This window comes from Acomys minous (genome assembly GCF_964271855.1).
Source record: "Acomys minous genome assembly, chromosome: 2".
In the NCBI taxonomy this organism is placed as follows: Eukaryota; Metazoa; Chordata; class Mammalia; order Rodentia; family Muridae; genus Acomys; species Acomys minous.
The window spans coordinates 67,660,310-67,676,931 of NC_140484.1; the positions used below are offsets into that span (position 1 = coordinate 67,660,310).

The 16,622-nt window shown below is 44.2% G+C and overlaps 1 protein-coding gene across 1 annotated transcript in view; it reads right to left on the reverse strand.

The window, feature by feature from the left end:
* The window catches only part of LOC311609661 (scavenger receptor cysteine-rich domain-containing protein DMBT1), a gene marked incomplete at its 5' end in the record, with an annotated part of 112,701 nt that overhangs the window by 17,955 nt on the left and 78,124 nt on the right, over positions 1-16,622 (reverse strand). Inside the window, 3 exon segments of the mRNA XM_084802907.1 lie at positions 921-987; positions 3,614-3,652; positions 15,567-15,575. Of these exon segments, the coding sequence (XP_084659033.1) occupies positions 921-987; positions 3,614-3,652; positions 15,567-15,575 (115 nt within the window).

A 16,622-nucleotide genomic window follows, 5' to 3' on the forward strand; every position in this document is an offset into this window, starting at 1 on the left:
GGAGAAAAATGTTACCAGAGGAGGTGTCTTCTGCAGAGCTGGAAGATGCATCTGTGTATAAAGTCAGAAAACAGGAGCTGTAAAAATATCGTGGGCTGAGAACATGGCTCAGTGAGTAAAGCACTTGCCTTGAAAACCAGTGACTCTGAGATCAATTCCCAGAACCCATGCAAAAAAAACCGCCTGGAGCTGTGTGTGCTTGTGATCCCAGCACCGGGGAGGCAGAGACCAGAGGAACCCTGTGCCAGTGGCCAGTGACTCTAGCCTAATTAGTGAGCTCTCGGCCAATGAGAGACCCTGTCTCAAAGGGGATGAGTGGTGCTTATGATGTTGATACTCAACGTTGTTCTCCAATCTCTACATGCACATGCACACAGGTGCTAGACATCTGAGCAGGCGTGCACTCACACACACGCTACACACACACACTCAGACACATTCACACACTCACACATACTCATACACACACACTCACACATGCCCACACACACTTACACACACTCACAAACTCATACACACTCACACTCATACACACACTCACAAACTCATACACAGTCACACACACACTCACACACACATACTCACACATACACACACTCACATACTCACACATACTCACACACACACTCACAAACTCATACACACACACTCACACATGCACACTCACACATATACACACACTCTCACACACACACAATAGGTATTTTTGGATTTTTAAATTTTTTGACAATTAACTAGGGTACGTTTTAAATACAACATGACCAGCTGTCTGCATGGATAAGCAGCACAATGCGGCAGTCTACTAGATGGAGGGCTTGATTCTGTTGAACTTGAAGAAATAGCCATATATCCATAGGAAGAGAGGCACACTTAGATAACTTTTCTAATGAAAATGGGGGGAACTGTCTGATTCTGCTTACGTTCATAGACGTGACAGACTGGAAACATTACCTGAAGAGGTCGCTTCTGCTGACGCTGAAGAAGCATCTGTGTGTAAACCCAGAGAACAGGGTGATTTAAAAATATGACCATCTTTTATTGATCTTTGTATCGTGGCCGAGATGATTTAAGCAGATGAATTTTCTAAACACAACACGGCGAACAGGAAACCTCTCTCTACTGCTGAAGACAGTCGGCTGGCAGGACATGCAGAAATGAGGCTGGTGCTGAGCTGTAAGCTAACTCCCTACTGGCTGGCTTTCACACTGTTGGAAGCTACTATGCAAGGTGTTGAGGAAGAATTGCCACCATCAGCATTTCTCATCTGCAAATACCGCAGGGTAAAATACTGACCTTTCAGGCAAGATATGTGCACTGGTGTAAGAGTGACAGGACTGTGGTAGGGGTAACCAACTCTTTTCGGAATGAATTCCGAGGCTACACCATGGGAATTCTGTACTGAAACCTGGTCAAAGTTTATGGTACCAGAGGCAATAAACGCTAGAGGCCAAGCTAAATGGATGTCAAATTGTGTTTTGATTAGTGCTGGCTTTAGCTTTGGTCACAGAAGCATTTTTGAAATGCGTGGTAGTTACTGTGCAGACTCCTAACTGATCGAAACGATGATAGCGAACGACTTGAGTGCTCAGCCTTTAATGGGACACCTCTGCTTCCTCTCCAAGATCAGCGAACGTCATGCAAGAGTGGGCAGGCTTATCACGAAAGTCATTATGCCTATTGTTAGCTCTAATGAGTCATACTTCATTATGAAGAACACATTTAAAAAACTTTAAAAATAAAGCAAGTGTAGAAGTTGGAGGCAGTGATGGAGTGCCGTGGAATGTTATTTCCTGGGTATGAGTGGTACAGCTGCACTCCTGACCTCTCTGCCACTGTAATCACCTGCACGTGACTTGACCAACATTGAGCCTAATATGATTGTCATAAAGCCTGCCACTCCTTAAGGGTCTACACAGCAACTGATTGCCGTGGGAAGGAGAGACAGTGATTCAGTGGCACTGCCATTGATAAGTTGCTGATGCTTTCAGAAATAGCTTCTCAACTGTGCCTCTCCAGTAATCCAAATCAGCTCATTGGTCCATAAAATGAAAGGCACCGAAGTAAAAGAGGGCTTTGCTGGGAAGAAGAACAGGGTTAGTAGTGTGAGGAGGGCTGCAGAGACCCCTAGGTGTGAATATCATCAAAATACATTAAGTACATCATGAACATTTTATAATGCCATTTACTATTATGTATAATTAAGTGTTAATTTTAGAAAAAAGAAGGGCTGGGGAGATTGTTCTATGGGCAAGACTGCTTACTGTTCTTCCAGAGGACTCAAGTTCACTTCCCAGCACTCACATTGGTGGCTCACAGCTGTCTGTAAGTCCAACTCCAGTTGGATCCAAAATCTCTGGTAGTGGACACCCACACTCGTGTATACACATATACATGTGCGTGTACACTACACACAATTAAGATGTAAAAAAGTCATCCCATTGTTAAACAACACAGTGAAGGACATTACCAGTTGACTCTGCACTCTCCCCTTCTATTGAGGTTGAAGATATATCTATGAGCAAAGAGAAGAAATGTATGTGTGAGAACTCTGGTGCCCAATATTTGACCACGTCCCCTGGATGGGGAGGCCTGGTGGCACTCAGAGGAAGAACAGCAGGCTACCAAGAAGAGACTAGATACCATATGAGCATATACAGGGGGAGGAGGTCTCCCTCAGTCACAATCATAGGGGAAGGGAGTAGGGGGAAAGCAGAGGGAGGGAGGAATGGGAAGATACAAGAGATGGGATAATAATTGAAATGTAATATGAATAAATTAATAAAATATTTTAAAAAATGTATGTGTGGTCATTTTAAATAGGAAGTGGAAAAACCAGGGTTGTGTTTCACTTTTTTAAAAATGTGATATCCTGGTGGTGTGGGTGCGGGAGAGCTAGAGGGTTGACCAGCTCAGCTACCACTCAGGGCTTTGAGTTGGTGCACCCCAATATCTACCTCATTTATGAACTGCCAGAGCACATGAAAAGCCCAGTCCTGCAGAGCCAAAGCTTCAGGACCTCCATGACACAGGGCAACAACAGGATATCTGAGAGGAGTCCTGGTGAGGATCCAGTGTTGATGATGTAGCAGATGTCAGAGGCCTCGAACCAGACCAATGGTTTATTGAAGTGAACATTTGCAAGTAAAGATGTGTGGACAAAAGGACATATGGGGGCACATGCTAGGACATGCTACAGCTTCCACAATGATGCTTTTGTTTGTTCGTTTTGTTTACTTTCATTTGTGTGTTTGGGGGGGGAGAGTTGCAAGGGCAGAGGGTTATATGAAGGGATGGGGATATGATTGAGGTGCATGGTGTGAACCTCACAAAGAATAAATAAAATGTTAAAAAATAGAGAAAGGGGAAATATGATGAAAAAGAAATGTGATGTGATAAAAAAAGATCACTGGAGGAGGTGTTCTCAGCTGTGATTAAATGTGTATCTGTGTGTAAACCCAGAGAATAGGACACTTTGAAATGAGTAGAAGGACACTGGGGGTAGTTTTCATCCACTTTATAGTCAATGAGGTCAATAAATAAATTTACTGTCTCTATCTGCTGTAACAAATAATAACTGTCTTCATTAGTTAAGCAGGACATTGGAGCACCTTACCATTCGGAGAGTGTGAGTCTGCGGAGGTTGAAGAAATACCTATAGACAAAGAAAGAAAAGGCATGGCTGGGCCACTTGCCAGATACAAAAGAGTAAAAGCTTTCGCTGTATTTAAGAAATACGACAGGCAGAAAAATTACAGGGGAGGCATCTTCTTCTGATGAAGATGCAACTGTATGTAAACCCGGAAGATGGGGTGCCTTAAAGTTAGTACATGGGACTGGAAGGATGGCTCAGTTAGAAAAGTGCTTACCTTACAAATATGTGAACCTGAGATCAACGTGCAGAACCCATATAAATGCTGGGAGTGTTTGTGCACACTCTATTCCCAGCACTGGGGAGGACTCCTATAGCCCTGTGTTCAGTCGCTCTAGCCGAACTAGTGATCTCTAGACCAATTAGAGACACTGCCTCAAAGGAATTGGACAAGTATTCTCAAGGATGACATCTGAGTTTGTCGTCCAGCCTCCACAAACGTGAAGAAGGGTGCCCATACTTTTCACACAAACACAACATCCATAAGCACATGAAAGATGAGTTTCTTGTTGTTGGGTTTTATTTTGTGGTCAGTGTGATAGGAAATGAATTTCATTCAGCTAGAGAGAATTTTGGGGACATTACCAGTTGGAGAGCTTGATTCTGCTGAGGGTGAAGAGGTTTCTATAAACAAAGAGAAATATATATTTAGATAGTTTGTCAAACAGGAAGAGAAAGGGCTGACTTTTTTTTAAACTTAAAAACATGGACAGGAAGAAAATATTACCAGAGGAGGTGTCTTCTGCAGAGGCTGAAGATGCATCTGTGTGTAAAGCCAGACAACAGCGAGTTGTGAAGTTAGCATCGTGGGCTGAGAGCGTGGCTCAGTAGGTAGCTGTGAGTCTGAGCCAGTTCCCAGAACCCACGCAAAGACACCTGGTGTGTGTGTGTGTGTGTGTGTGTGTGTGTGTGTGTGTGTGTGTGTGTGTGATCCCAGCACTGGGGAGGCAGAGACAAGTGGAACCCTGTGCCAGTGGCCAGGGACTCTAGCCTAATTAGTGAGCTTTGGCCAACCAGAGCCCCTGTCTCAAAGGAGATGGGTGATGCTTCTGAAATTGATACCCAACATTGTCCTCCAGCTTCCACCTACATGTGTACACAGGCACTAGAGCCCCTGAGCAGCACATGAATGCATGCACATATGTGTGCATGTGTATGTTTGTGTGCATGTGTGCACATGCACACATGTATGCACAGGCACACACACATAATCAAAGGATACTCCTGTGTGTGTGCGTGTGTGTGTGATTATTGCTTTGTGATCATTAGTAGGCTCATTATGTAAACACAACATGACAATTAGGAAAACTTCTTAATTAATTATCACAGTGGAGGACTAACCCACTGGAGATCTTGCTTTTGCTGAGCTTAAAGAAAGAGTTGTAGATGAAGAGAGCAGGAGGTATACCTGGATTCCTTTACCAAGCAGAAGGAGGGAAAGCTCTGACTGTGTTTAATACATTTGACAGTTAAAAAAAAAACATTACCAGAAGATGTATCATCTGCTGAGCCTGAAGATGCACCTGTGTATAAATCCAGAGAACAAGATGCTTTAAAACGGGTGGCTTTCACTGTGGTCGGCGTGATTGTTAAGTAGGTTCATCTTCTAAATACAACACGCCAAATGACAAAACCATCTCCCTTGCTGAAGATATCACACACTTTGCTTGCAGGACACGGAGAGGTAAAGCTGGAACTGAGCAGAAAGCTCTCTCCCCACTGGCTAGCTTTCATAGTGATGGGTGGTGCTATGCAGATTGCAGGAAAAGAGCTGCCATCAGCAACACTTCTCAGCTGTGAACCCTGCAGGCTGCAATGCTCACCTTCCAGCAAGAGATGCCCGCCAGCACAGGAGTGGCATAACTGGTATGGCGGTAACCAACTCCTGTCTAGTTGAACTCAAGGTTATCTTCATAGAAGGGAATCTATGTCTGGTACTGTAACCTGACCTGGAGATGTGAAACGTGTTTGTGGGGAAGCTACTTTTGTGGTATTGCTTAAGTGAACATGTGTGCCCATCAGCTTTTTTTGGAGATGCTTATATTTATGCCCCCCCCCCACATTAGTATAGCTGTCAGCTTTGATCAGAGAAGCCTCTTCTCGCAGTGGTTGATGGTTACTGAAGAGACTCACAGCTAGGCAAAGTTCTAATACTAAGTCACCACTGAATGGGACATCTGTATCGCCCCTTCCAAGTGTCAGGACTTATCATGGTGAGAGGGTAGCAAGAAGAGACTATGGGTTTGAGCAAAGGGTGGACAGGTGTGGACGTGGTTGTTGGGATCTTGAACTCTCAGGCTTGTCGTTATCATTCCACCACGGAGAAGGAGGAGCCCATGAGACCTCACCCTCCGTTGAGGATCTATAGACAGTGGCTGGTGGCTGGGAGGAGGAGCCCATGAGACCACACCCTCAATTGAGCATCTATAGACAGTGGCTGGTGGCTGGGAGGAGGAGCCCATGAGACCACACCCTCCATGAGGATCTATAGACAGTGGCTGGTGGCTGGGAGGAGGAGCCCGTGAGACCACACCCTCCATGAGGATCTATAGACAGTGGCTGGTGGCTGGGAGGAGGAGCCCATGAGACCACACCCTCCATTGAGGATCTATAGACAGTGGCTGGTGGCTGGGAGGAGGAGCCCATGAGACCACACCCTCCATGAGGATTTATAGACAGTGGATGGCGGCTGGGAGAAAGAGACAGGGTCCTCAGTGGTGTGGCCCCTGGTAAGTGGCCAGCAATCTTGCAAAAAAACCTCCTGACTGGGGCCCTTCTAATAACCTAATTAAACTGATCAGTTCATGAAAGAAAGATATGAGACTAGAAGATGGCCAAGCTGGGAAGAGAAACAAAACTAGGGAGCGTGAGAGAACAGGAGAGAGTGATGAAGGCCACGTCAGCACACAACATGTGTGCAAATGTCATAATTAAACCTTTAATGAATGATCAATGCATGATAATAAAAATCCTCAAAGACAAACCCCACTTTTCATTAGTTAAACCCAGTGAATGACTTTACCCGTTGGCTCTGCACTCTTCTCTTCTGCTGAGGTTGAAGACATATCTACGAACAAAGAGAAGAAGAAATGTATGTGTGACCACTTTCCGAACACAAAAAGAAAGACCATAAGAAATCTGACAGTCCAAAGACTTTACCCGAGGAGGTCTCGTCTGCTGTGGCTGAAGATGCATCTGTGTGCAAACCCAGAGAACACAGTGCTCTAACATGAGTGTGACAACACTTGGGGTGTTTTCCCTATCTTTCCTTTGTGGTCAGAGTGCCCATTAGGTAGGTTCCCTGTCTGAATGCAACATGACAAACGAGAAACTCATCTCATTGGTTAGGCAGCGCAATGTGGGCCTTTACCATGTGAAGAACTTGTTTCTGCAGAGGTTGAAGAAACGTCTGTAGACAAAGATAAGAAGAGGCACATCCAGATCGCTTACCAGTTAGAAGGAAGAAGAGCTCTCATTTCATTCAAATGAATGCAGAAAACATTACCAGAGGAGGTCACTTCTGTGGATGATGATACATCTGTGTATAAACCCAGAAAAAAAATAGGAGGCTTTCAAATTAGTGTCTTGGGCTGGAAGAATGGCCCAGCTGCGGAACCTGAGCTCAATTCCCAGGAGTTAGGTGAAAATGCTGGGAGCGCTGGTGTGTGCTTGTAATCTCAACACTGGGGAGACAGAGACGGGAGGACCCATGTGGCTTGCTGGCCAGTCACTCTAGTCTACTTAGTGAGCTCCAGGCTAATGAAAGACCTTATCTTGTTTGTTTGTTTGGCTTGGGTTTTTGTTTGTTTTCTTTTGTTTTTCGAGACAGGGTTTCTCTGCGTAATAGCCCTGGCTGTCTTGGAGGAACTCTCTTTGTAGATGAGGCTGACCTCGAACCCACAGAGATCCGCCTGCCTCTGCCTCCCAAAAGTGTTGGGATTGAAGGCGTGTGCCACCACACCTGAAACATCTTGTCTTAAAGGAAGTGGGTGACATTCCTTAGAATAACACACAAGGTTCTTTTCCTGCCTCTATATACAATAGCATCTATGCATTCTCATGCACCGTCACGTGTGAACGCATACACATATACTCAGAACAAATGAGTGTCTTTCATCAATCATGTCTTTGGAGTCATTGCATTCCTTAAGTAGGCTCATTTTCTAAATACAACATGACAAATAAGAATAATAGCTCTTTGTTAAATAGCACCACAGGAAACTTTACCAGTTGAAGAAGTTGCTTTTTCTGAATTTGAAGGCATATATATGTATATATGCCTTCTATATATATATACATATATATATATATATATATACATATGAAGAAATGTAACTAGCATCAGTTGCCAAATAGAAAGAAGAAAATCTCTGATTGTATTAAAGAAACACAACAGTCAAAAATTACCTGAGGATGTTTCGTCTTCTTCTGAGGCTGAAGATGCATCTGTGTGTAAACCCAGAGACAGGATGTTTAGAAATGAGTGTCTTCTCATTTGATCCCTGCTTTGTAGCCAATATGATCATTAAGCAGGTTGCTTTTCTAAATATGACATGGCAAATAAGGAACCCATCTCTGTTGATGAAGACACCATACACTTTGCTTGCTGGGTGGGTCTGCAGACATTGAGGTGGGGCTGGGCTGTACGCTTTCTTCTTGCTAGCTAGTCTTCACAGTGCTGGGTGGTATTATTCAGGCTGTTGGGGAAGCACTGTCATCACTAGTCTTGCTCCACTGTGACGCCTGCGTGCTACACTATTGATTTGCCAGGCAAGATGCGCCCCTTGGTGTAAGGGTGGCATGACTGTTGTGGAGGTAACCAACTCTTTTCTGCTTAGATTTGAGGCTACTCTCTAGGAATCTTGTACTGTAATCCTAGTCAGGGGCCCATAGTATGGTTATGGGTCTAGTGGGAAAGGTATCGCTGTTATTTCTCTAAATGGAATTTATATGGCTGTCAAGTTGACATCTAAATAATTGTGTTTACACCCGTAGATTGGTTCTGATTTCTGCTTTGGTCAGAGAAGCTTGTTTTTGTATGACTAGTGGTTACTGCAGAGATTCATAGCTGTTCAAAGTGCTAATGAGAACTGACTTAAATTCTCAGCCTTCAGAGGGCCTAGGTCATCCCCTCCAAGATCAGGGAACACTATTGAAGAGGAGTTGGGTTGATCATGGGTTTCACTTAACGCATGCTACATATGAAGAAAAGAAATGAGAAACTTCAAAACCAAAACAGAATGTAAGTTCTAGGGAAAAGGTCATAGCGATTTAAAGGCATGCCGTCTGCAGGGCATGGTGTGCCTATGGGCCTCTTGGAACTTTAGACTACCTGCACCAAGACCTGCACAAGATTGGCCACACTATTGTTCTGTCATGGTGCGGGGGCCACTTAGGAATCCCTTCCCATCTCTGAGGGGCCATAGGCATTAAGTAATGCCTAAGAAGGGTTCGACAAATAACCCCTGCGAATAACTCCCTCCCCATGCTCCTGTAAGTAGCCCAGTTTCTACTCACTAGTACACACACACACACACACACACACACACACACACACACACACTCACACTCATACTCACACACTCACACACACACACCACATAGAAGTAGGAGTACCAGCAGGAGTCGGATGGAGGGTATAAAAAAGGATAGATGAGTAATTATGATAAAGATACAGTATGTACAAATATATGAAATGTCAAAATGAAGCCCATTATTATATCTGATTTAAACATACTAATAAACACCACTAAAAATAAACACATCCTTTTACTTAAGCAACACTACAGGGGACTTTGCCAGCTGGAGAGGTTGCTTCTGCTGACCCTGGAGGAGTTGTATCAATAAACAAAGACAAGAAGAACCTTACTGACAGCCACCTTCCAAACAGAGAGATTACGAGCACTGAGCACATTAAACTGAGAAATATAAACTGAAAAATGTTACCAGAGGATGTCTCTTCTTCTGCTGAGACTGAAGATGTGTCTGTGTAGAAACCAGAGAATGGGAGGTGTTAAAATGAGCAGACCGATGCTGGCCTTGTCCCTCTATTGGCCTTCATTTTGTGGCCCATGTGATCATTAAGTAGGGTCATCTCCTATGCACAGCATGACCAATAAGAAACAGCACAATGTGGGGAAGGCGGACTGATTCTGTTGAGGTTGAAGATGCTTGGTTCGTTGGCTTAATAGGAAGGGGACAATATTTTACAGGAAAGGGGGAAAAACAAAACATGACAGTGAGAAAGCATTACCAGAGGAGGTCTTCTCTTCTGCTGAGGTTAAAGACGAGTCTGTACATAAACCCAGAGAACAGGAGTTGTTACCTGAGTGTCTGGGCTGGTAAATGACTCAGAGGGTAAAGCAGTTGCCTCACAAGCATGTAGATTTCTAGAACCCACATATGTTGCCAGGCATGGCGGTGTGCATGTATCATCCCGGCGCTGGGGAGGTAGACACAGGTGGATCCCTGGGGCTTACTGGCCAGCAGAGATAGCCTCTCTGGTGAACTCCAGGCCAAGGAGAGACCCCATTTGTAAGGAAGTGGTTGGCATATCTGAAGAAGACCTCTGAGATGGCTCTGTGGTATACACATGTCTGAAATGTGCATGTGTACACATATGTGTACACATATGTGCTGTACACATGAACAGATACTTAGGTATTTACATACACCTATGCTTGCATGCCTACACAAATGAAATAAATGTCCTTTAATTGATCTCTCATTGTGGTCAGTATGAGCATTGAACAGGTCCTCTTTCTAAATACAGCACAACAAATGATCTCCCATCTCGCTGGATTAAACTACACCATAGAGACTGGATGCCCGCTAATGCTGAGTGAATGTCAAGGAGACTCACCAATGTAAATGGTTGTTAGTCTAAGCAAGTATCCCAGAACAGAAAAGAACATTTAAATTACCCATTGGAGTGGTTATAGATGGAGTGTGTGTGTGTGTGTGTGTGTGTGTGTGTGTGTGTGTGTGTGTGTGCATGCACACATACACGTGTGCATGTGTGTGTTGTCAGAAACTCTGACCTGGCCAAGGAGCTCCCCACCTCTCTACTTACCCTCCTACCTTGTTGTTCCTGGTGCTGGGTCTGGTTTGGTGAGGCACTCTACTCAAGGACAATGACAACCACCCCCAAGCCTGTCCTCCTATAGCCCCAATGTCATGGCCACCACCCCACCCCACCCCCGCCGTCTTACCTGTATTGTGTGGTGGGTAGAGGCTCTTATCAGGGGAAGGATTTCCTTTTACTGGAGTGTGAGTTGTCAAAAAGGCTGCGAACATGAAGAGGTAAGTTGTCAAAACCTATTAATGACCTAGCAAATGGAGCATGGGCAACAGGTTTTCATTTAGCTAATTAACTTATCGTGGTTGTGAGCTCCTTTGTGCCAGCATTGGGCTAGTACTGGAGAGAAAGTCAACAAAACTACAATATCTTTCGAGTCCTCAGAAAGAGACCTATTTCATGGGACGACAGACAATATAAACTATTTCCTAAGGAGTTGTAAAATTGCTGTGATGACAAATGCTATGAGGGAAACATATGTGTATGTGGGGGCGTTGTGTGTTGGGGCCTGTGGGGTGTGTGTGTGTGTGTGTGTGTGTGTGTGTGTGTGTGTGTGTGTGCACGAGCATGCATGCATGTGTTGTCAGAAATTCTGACCTGGCCAAGGAGCTCCCCACTTGTCTACTTATCCTCCTAACACGTTGCTCCTGGTGCTGGGTCTGGTTTGGTGACGTACTCTGCACAAGGACAATGACAGCCACCCTCAAGCCTGTCCTCCTATAGGGCCAACATCATGGCTACCCCTCCCACCTCCACCCCCATCACTGCCCCCACCCCTGTTGTCTTACCTGTGCTGTGTGGTGGGTGGAGGCCCTTTTCAGGAGAAGGAGGAATTCCTTCTACAAGAGTTGGAGTGATGCCTGATACAAAACACAAATGGGAGCATCAGCCAACCAGCCAGACGTTTTCATCCATTTTTCTGGTTACACTTTACCCCGCCTTTACTGCAGTCTACCTTTGCTGTTGGGGAAACTGACATGAAGAGTAGTTATTTTGTGTCTTTCTGAGTAAGTTTAAACGTCCAAATTCAAAGTACACACACTGTGATACTATAAATTAAGTCTTTCCTGAGATGAAACCTGCCACGTGAATGATCTGCACTCACTGGGAAGAGTATCACTCTGGATTCCCATACAGTGCAGAGGTATCTCAAAGGACAGTGGAGTAAGTGGGCATGTTTGCTCAGCTTGGCTAGTGAAGCATCTAATAGCATCCCTGCCATTGCCAATATGGGGCTAGCCCTCCCGGTCCCTATACCCCACTTCTAATCTTTTTTTTTCCTAATAGGCAAGAGAGCCAAGTGCTAAGGCCTTGCAAACAGCAACAACACATTGACAGCCTGTGAGAGAGGTTTGCGGAATGCCCCAGCATGAATGCAAGCACTTGGATTTGAACTTGGGATCTTGGATTGGTTGCATAGAGACCTTCTTGGTCTACTTCTGTGATCTTGCCTATTTCTTGAGATATCATTTCAGCCAAGTGACTCTTGGGAAAATCAGGAGTAAGATTGTACCAGCTTGGTAAAGTTTCAATATCATATCATCCCTGATAGGAAGTGATTAGAAAAATGAGTGGAAAACTTACCAGTTGTAAGGAACAAAACTGTAGCTGGGCTTGAGGTAGGAACTATTGAAACCAGCGGGGTAAGAAAATTGTAATTAAATGCCATTCTTGCCAATCAAGTTTATTTGTAAATGTAAATGACCCCCCCCCACACACACAAATGTGTCCTAACACATGAGGTTCTGCCTTGTTCCCAATTGGATTTCCTCATTCTATGTTTCATAAAGTTGGAGGAAGAGAGCAACGTCAAGGTAGTAAGTATATTGGGCTGGAGCCAAGAGACGTGGCTTCCAGAATCTGTATAAGAGAGTTATGTGACCATGGAATCTCAGAACTTCAGCCACTGCATGGGAAGGTCCACCCTGCACATCAGCGGTGTCTATGAGCCGCTCTTAGAAATCCAGTCTCCAAGGTCCAAAGAGATGTCTCAGTCATTAAGAGCAGTTACTGATCTTGAAGATAGCCTATGTCTCATTCCCAGCCCTACATAATGGTTCACCAACATCCATAACTCCATTTCTGAGAAATCTGAGGCTCTCTTCTGACTTCTGCCAGCAGCAGGCACACACGCGGTACACAGACACTCATGCAAACAAAACATTCACAGTCATAGAATAAAAGAAAAAGGGAAAAATGCAGACCGTTGCATGCAAAGCTGCATTTTTATCAGAATCCCAAGTGAGTTGTCTGCACAGCAAACTCTGGGAGACACCAAAATGGAGATGCCCACAACCTGGACACACGTTAGGGTGAGGAGAAAATGGAAAAACCTGTGTTCATATACAGGGCAGCCTTCTCTGCATAGCCTCATCAAATTGCTGTCCCAGCGAATGTCACATTACCATTGGGCATTTTGAGGGGTTTTTTTGGGTGGTGGTGGTGGTGCCCAAGCTAGAATTCTGTAGCTTGGGTGTAAATAACTTGTATGAGGCCCTGTGTTTAGGAAGAAAATAGTTGAATGTGTGGTTTCCTATATAAGACCCTCTCCTTTTAAAATGTAGAGCTAACAAAGAACAAAGCTGTATCATTTGCAGGAAAATGGATGCAACTGGAAAGATGCCAGTCTTAAGAAGACAGATGATACCGTGTCTTCCTTCATTTGTGGTCTGTGGGTTTTTATACAGATGCATAAAGTCATGTGTGTTTGTGTGGTGTGAAAATAGAAACAAGTCTGTTCAGAGGATCCAAGGGGCTGATGGGAGTAAGAAAAGGGAGGGCCAATGGTATGAGACGGGGCACGCTGTGCACAATGTGTACATGTGTGGAAGTGGCTCTAAGTAACCCAGTGTCCTGTACAATGAAAATACACAAGAAGTACACACAAATTTGAAAAGGAGAAAAATGTGGAGCTAAAGATAACTTCTGTACTCATAGGCAAAACTGCCTGATCTGAATTTCAGTTCTTAAGTGGGTTAGTGGGTTCATGTGGTCCCCATTTGGGGCTTCTGGTCTCTGTGGTCTCTGAAGCTTCTCTCAGCCCCTGTAAAATGCTGAGGTGCAATGGTGTCACACCTCACTCCTGGCCTGGAGCACTTGGGTACACATTACAGGTTCAATGCAAAGCGAAGGAACTGTTTTCATCATCTCATTTCCTTTCAAGTTAATATTTACATAGCCCAGAATATGGCTTTGTGATTTTGGAAATATGGATGACGTACAATTTTCCTGTTTACGGTTCAGAGGGAACTGGGATGGTATATCTCCAGCCTGTTTAAGTGTGTGCTCATCAACACAAGTTCTACTGTGAGCCCCAACTTGTCATGTGGAAGGAAACGTACAAGAGTGTGTAAGGTGAGAGGGGCTTGCATAAGAGCTGATGGACACAGCACACAGCAGTACACACATCCATGAGGAGATCCCACTATTGTGTCCTGAACAACGTAGACCACTGAGTCCCCAGGACATAGTTCTAAAGTGACTTTTTATCCTCCTGTTCTGCAGATGAAGGGGCAGCAACTCTGAGCAGTAAGGGGTCCTGTGGACCATCATCACTCAATGGCTAATGCTGGAGCCAGAGGAGTCAGAGCATAAACCAGGGGATGCCAGGGTACAGCGTGAAGTTTCCTTTCAGTCACAGAAATCTGAGCAAATAGGGTTCAACCAGAAATTCAAAAGCTCTCTCACTATAGGCCTCATCAAATATATATATATATATATATATATATATATATATTGGTAGACTGTATTCAAAAGAGAGATCTGGTATTTCCCCAGCACACCCAGCTGTGGTGTTCCTTCCTTCTTATTTTCATACTCCTGAACTGGTGTTCTGTCCTGTAAAACACACTGGAAGCACGTGTCTCTTCATTATTTTATGAACATGTAGACCAGAGTTTTGTCTGAGATGTCTGAAGTCTTACGATGATTATTAAAGAATGAAAACTGGCTGAAGATGCTATGTGTCAACTCTGAGAGAATATGAGTAAAGCTACGCCATAGTAGTTTACCTCAGACACCAGATATTGTGTCAAAAAAGAAGGGAACAGGGGCCAGGGAGATAGCTCGGTTGATAAAGTGTTTGCCATGTAGGTATGAAGAGCTGGGGTTTGATTCCCAGCATGCATCTAAGAGCTGGCCCTGGGGAGGCTGAAACAGGAAGATCCCTGGAGCTCCTTGTCCAGCCAGCTTGGTTCAGTGAGAGACCCTGCCTCAAGAAACCAAATGGAGAGTGACTGAGGAGGACAACACCTGATGCCAACTTCTGGATTCCACAAGCACAGGTATACACATGCATCCCTCTAAACACACACACACACACACACACACACACACACACACACACACACACACGTTCACATGCACATGACAAAGGGAACAGAGCAGACACACTATATTGCAATTGAGAGAAGCACTCCAGTGCAGTGTACGCTTTCTGTTAATAATTGAAGAAACATCTTGTGACTTGATAGAAATTTAGGTGCAGTTTCCCTTTTCATACATAACTTTTTGGAGATAGAATCTCATGTAGCCCAGATTGTCCTCAAATTCACTTGTAGCCAATGACTTTGAATCCTCCTGCCTCTACGTCCCAGGTGTTGGGCTTAAAGATATGTGATTGCCAGCCCCATGCCATGCTGGGATCAAATGCAGGGCTTTGTATATTTTACACAAACATTCCACCAAGTCACAGATTGTCATTTCATTTGATTTACAAACTGGAACCTTAATTACAGATCAGACACCCTATACATATCTGACTTAGAGAAAATAATATAAAAAAAAAAGAAAAGAAAAGAAAAAGGAAAGAGATATTACCAGGTGAAGTTGTCATTTCTGTCCCTGATGCTGAAATGGAAAAAAAAAACAGAAACTTAAGAAGATCATATTTATTTAGAAAGCTGATACATGAGATAAATTAAAATTCCATACAGACAGCTTCTGGGATGTGGAACTAAATCAAAGAGCAGGGTTTGTTGCTGTTTTGTTTGACTAAGACTGAAACAGAGATAGGGATGTATGAAGGCAGGAAGTGACAAATGCTCATTGTCTAGAGGTCAGCTTGTTTTTCTGGAAGGCCACATCTCTGGTACAATGAAGAAGATGTGTTTTGCAGAGAGGCAAATTACTAGGCACCTTCTTAGTTTGTCCCTTAGATTGATAATACTGACTAGGATTGCAACACAATGCTGAATGGTCTGAACACTGGAAGAAAATAGTGCATTACAGCAATAAAACACATTATCACCCCAGATTCCGTCTTCAGTCAAGTTTGTTAATAGTCTATCATAATGGAACTGCATAAGTGATTGCAGCCCTCCTTCTGAAACACAGGAACAAATACTTTTGTGTCCAGTAGCCACATCCCCAGTGCCTAGAGAGCTCTGCATGCATCACAGCACGTGCTCATGAAATATATATTAAACAAGCAGTCAACACAGACTCTTATTCTCAAAGTGCTGAGAGTGAGTGATTATTGAGTGCTCAACTATAAATTGGACATTTATACCGACCCCCTCAAGGCTCAGGGAACACTGAGAAAGAGGGGGCAGAAAGAATGTAAGGAGCTGGAAGACGGAGGGGGCGCCGTGCCTCCTGGCCTGGTACGGCTGTGACCTCGTGACTCACTGCAGGTGTGGTTATCTGCACAAGATCAAGCTGACAAGATCAGCCAATACACCAGCAGGCAGCATTAACTGGACTCAGTGGGTTACAGAAAAAAAGAAAGCAGAAAGGAAAGGACACAGAAGGAGAGCCAGGAGGACATGTTGGGTGGAATCCAGGTATTCATGGAAAGTAGGAGGAGGGAATAGGGGATAGATACAATCAAGATAATATTGATTGAAATTGTCAAAGGATAAGTAAAATCTACAAAGGAAAGGGAATATATATATA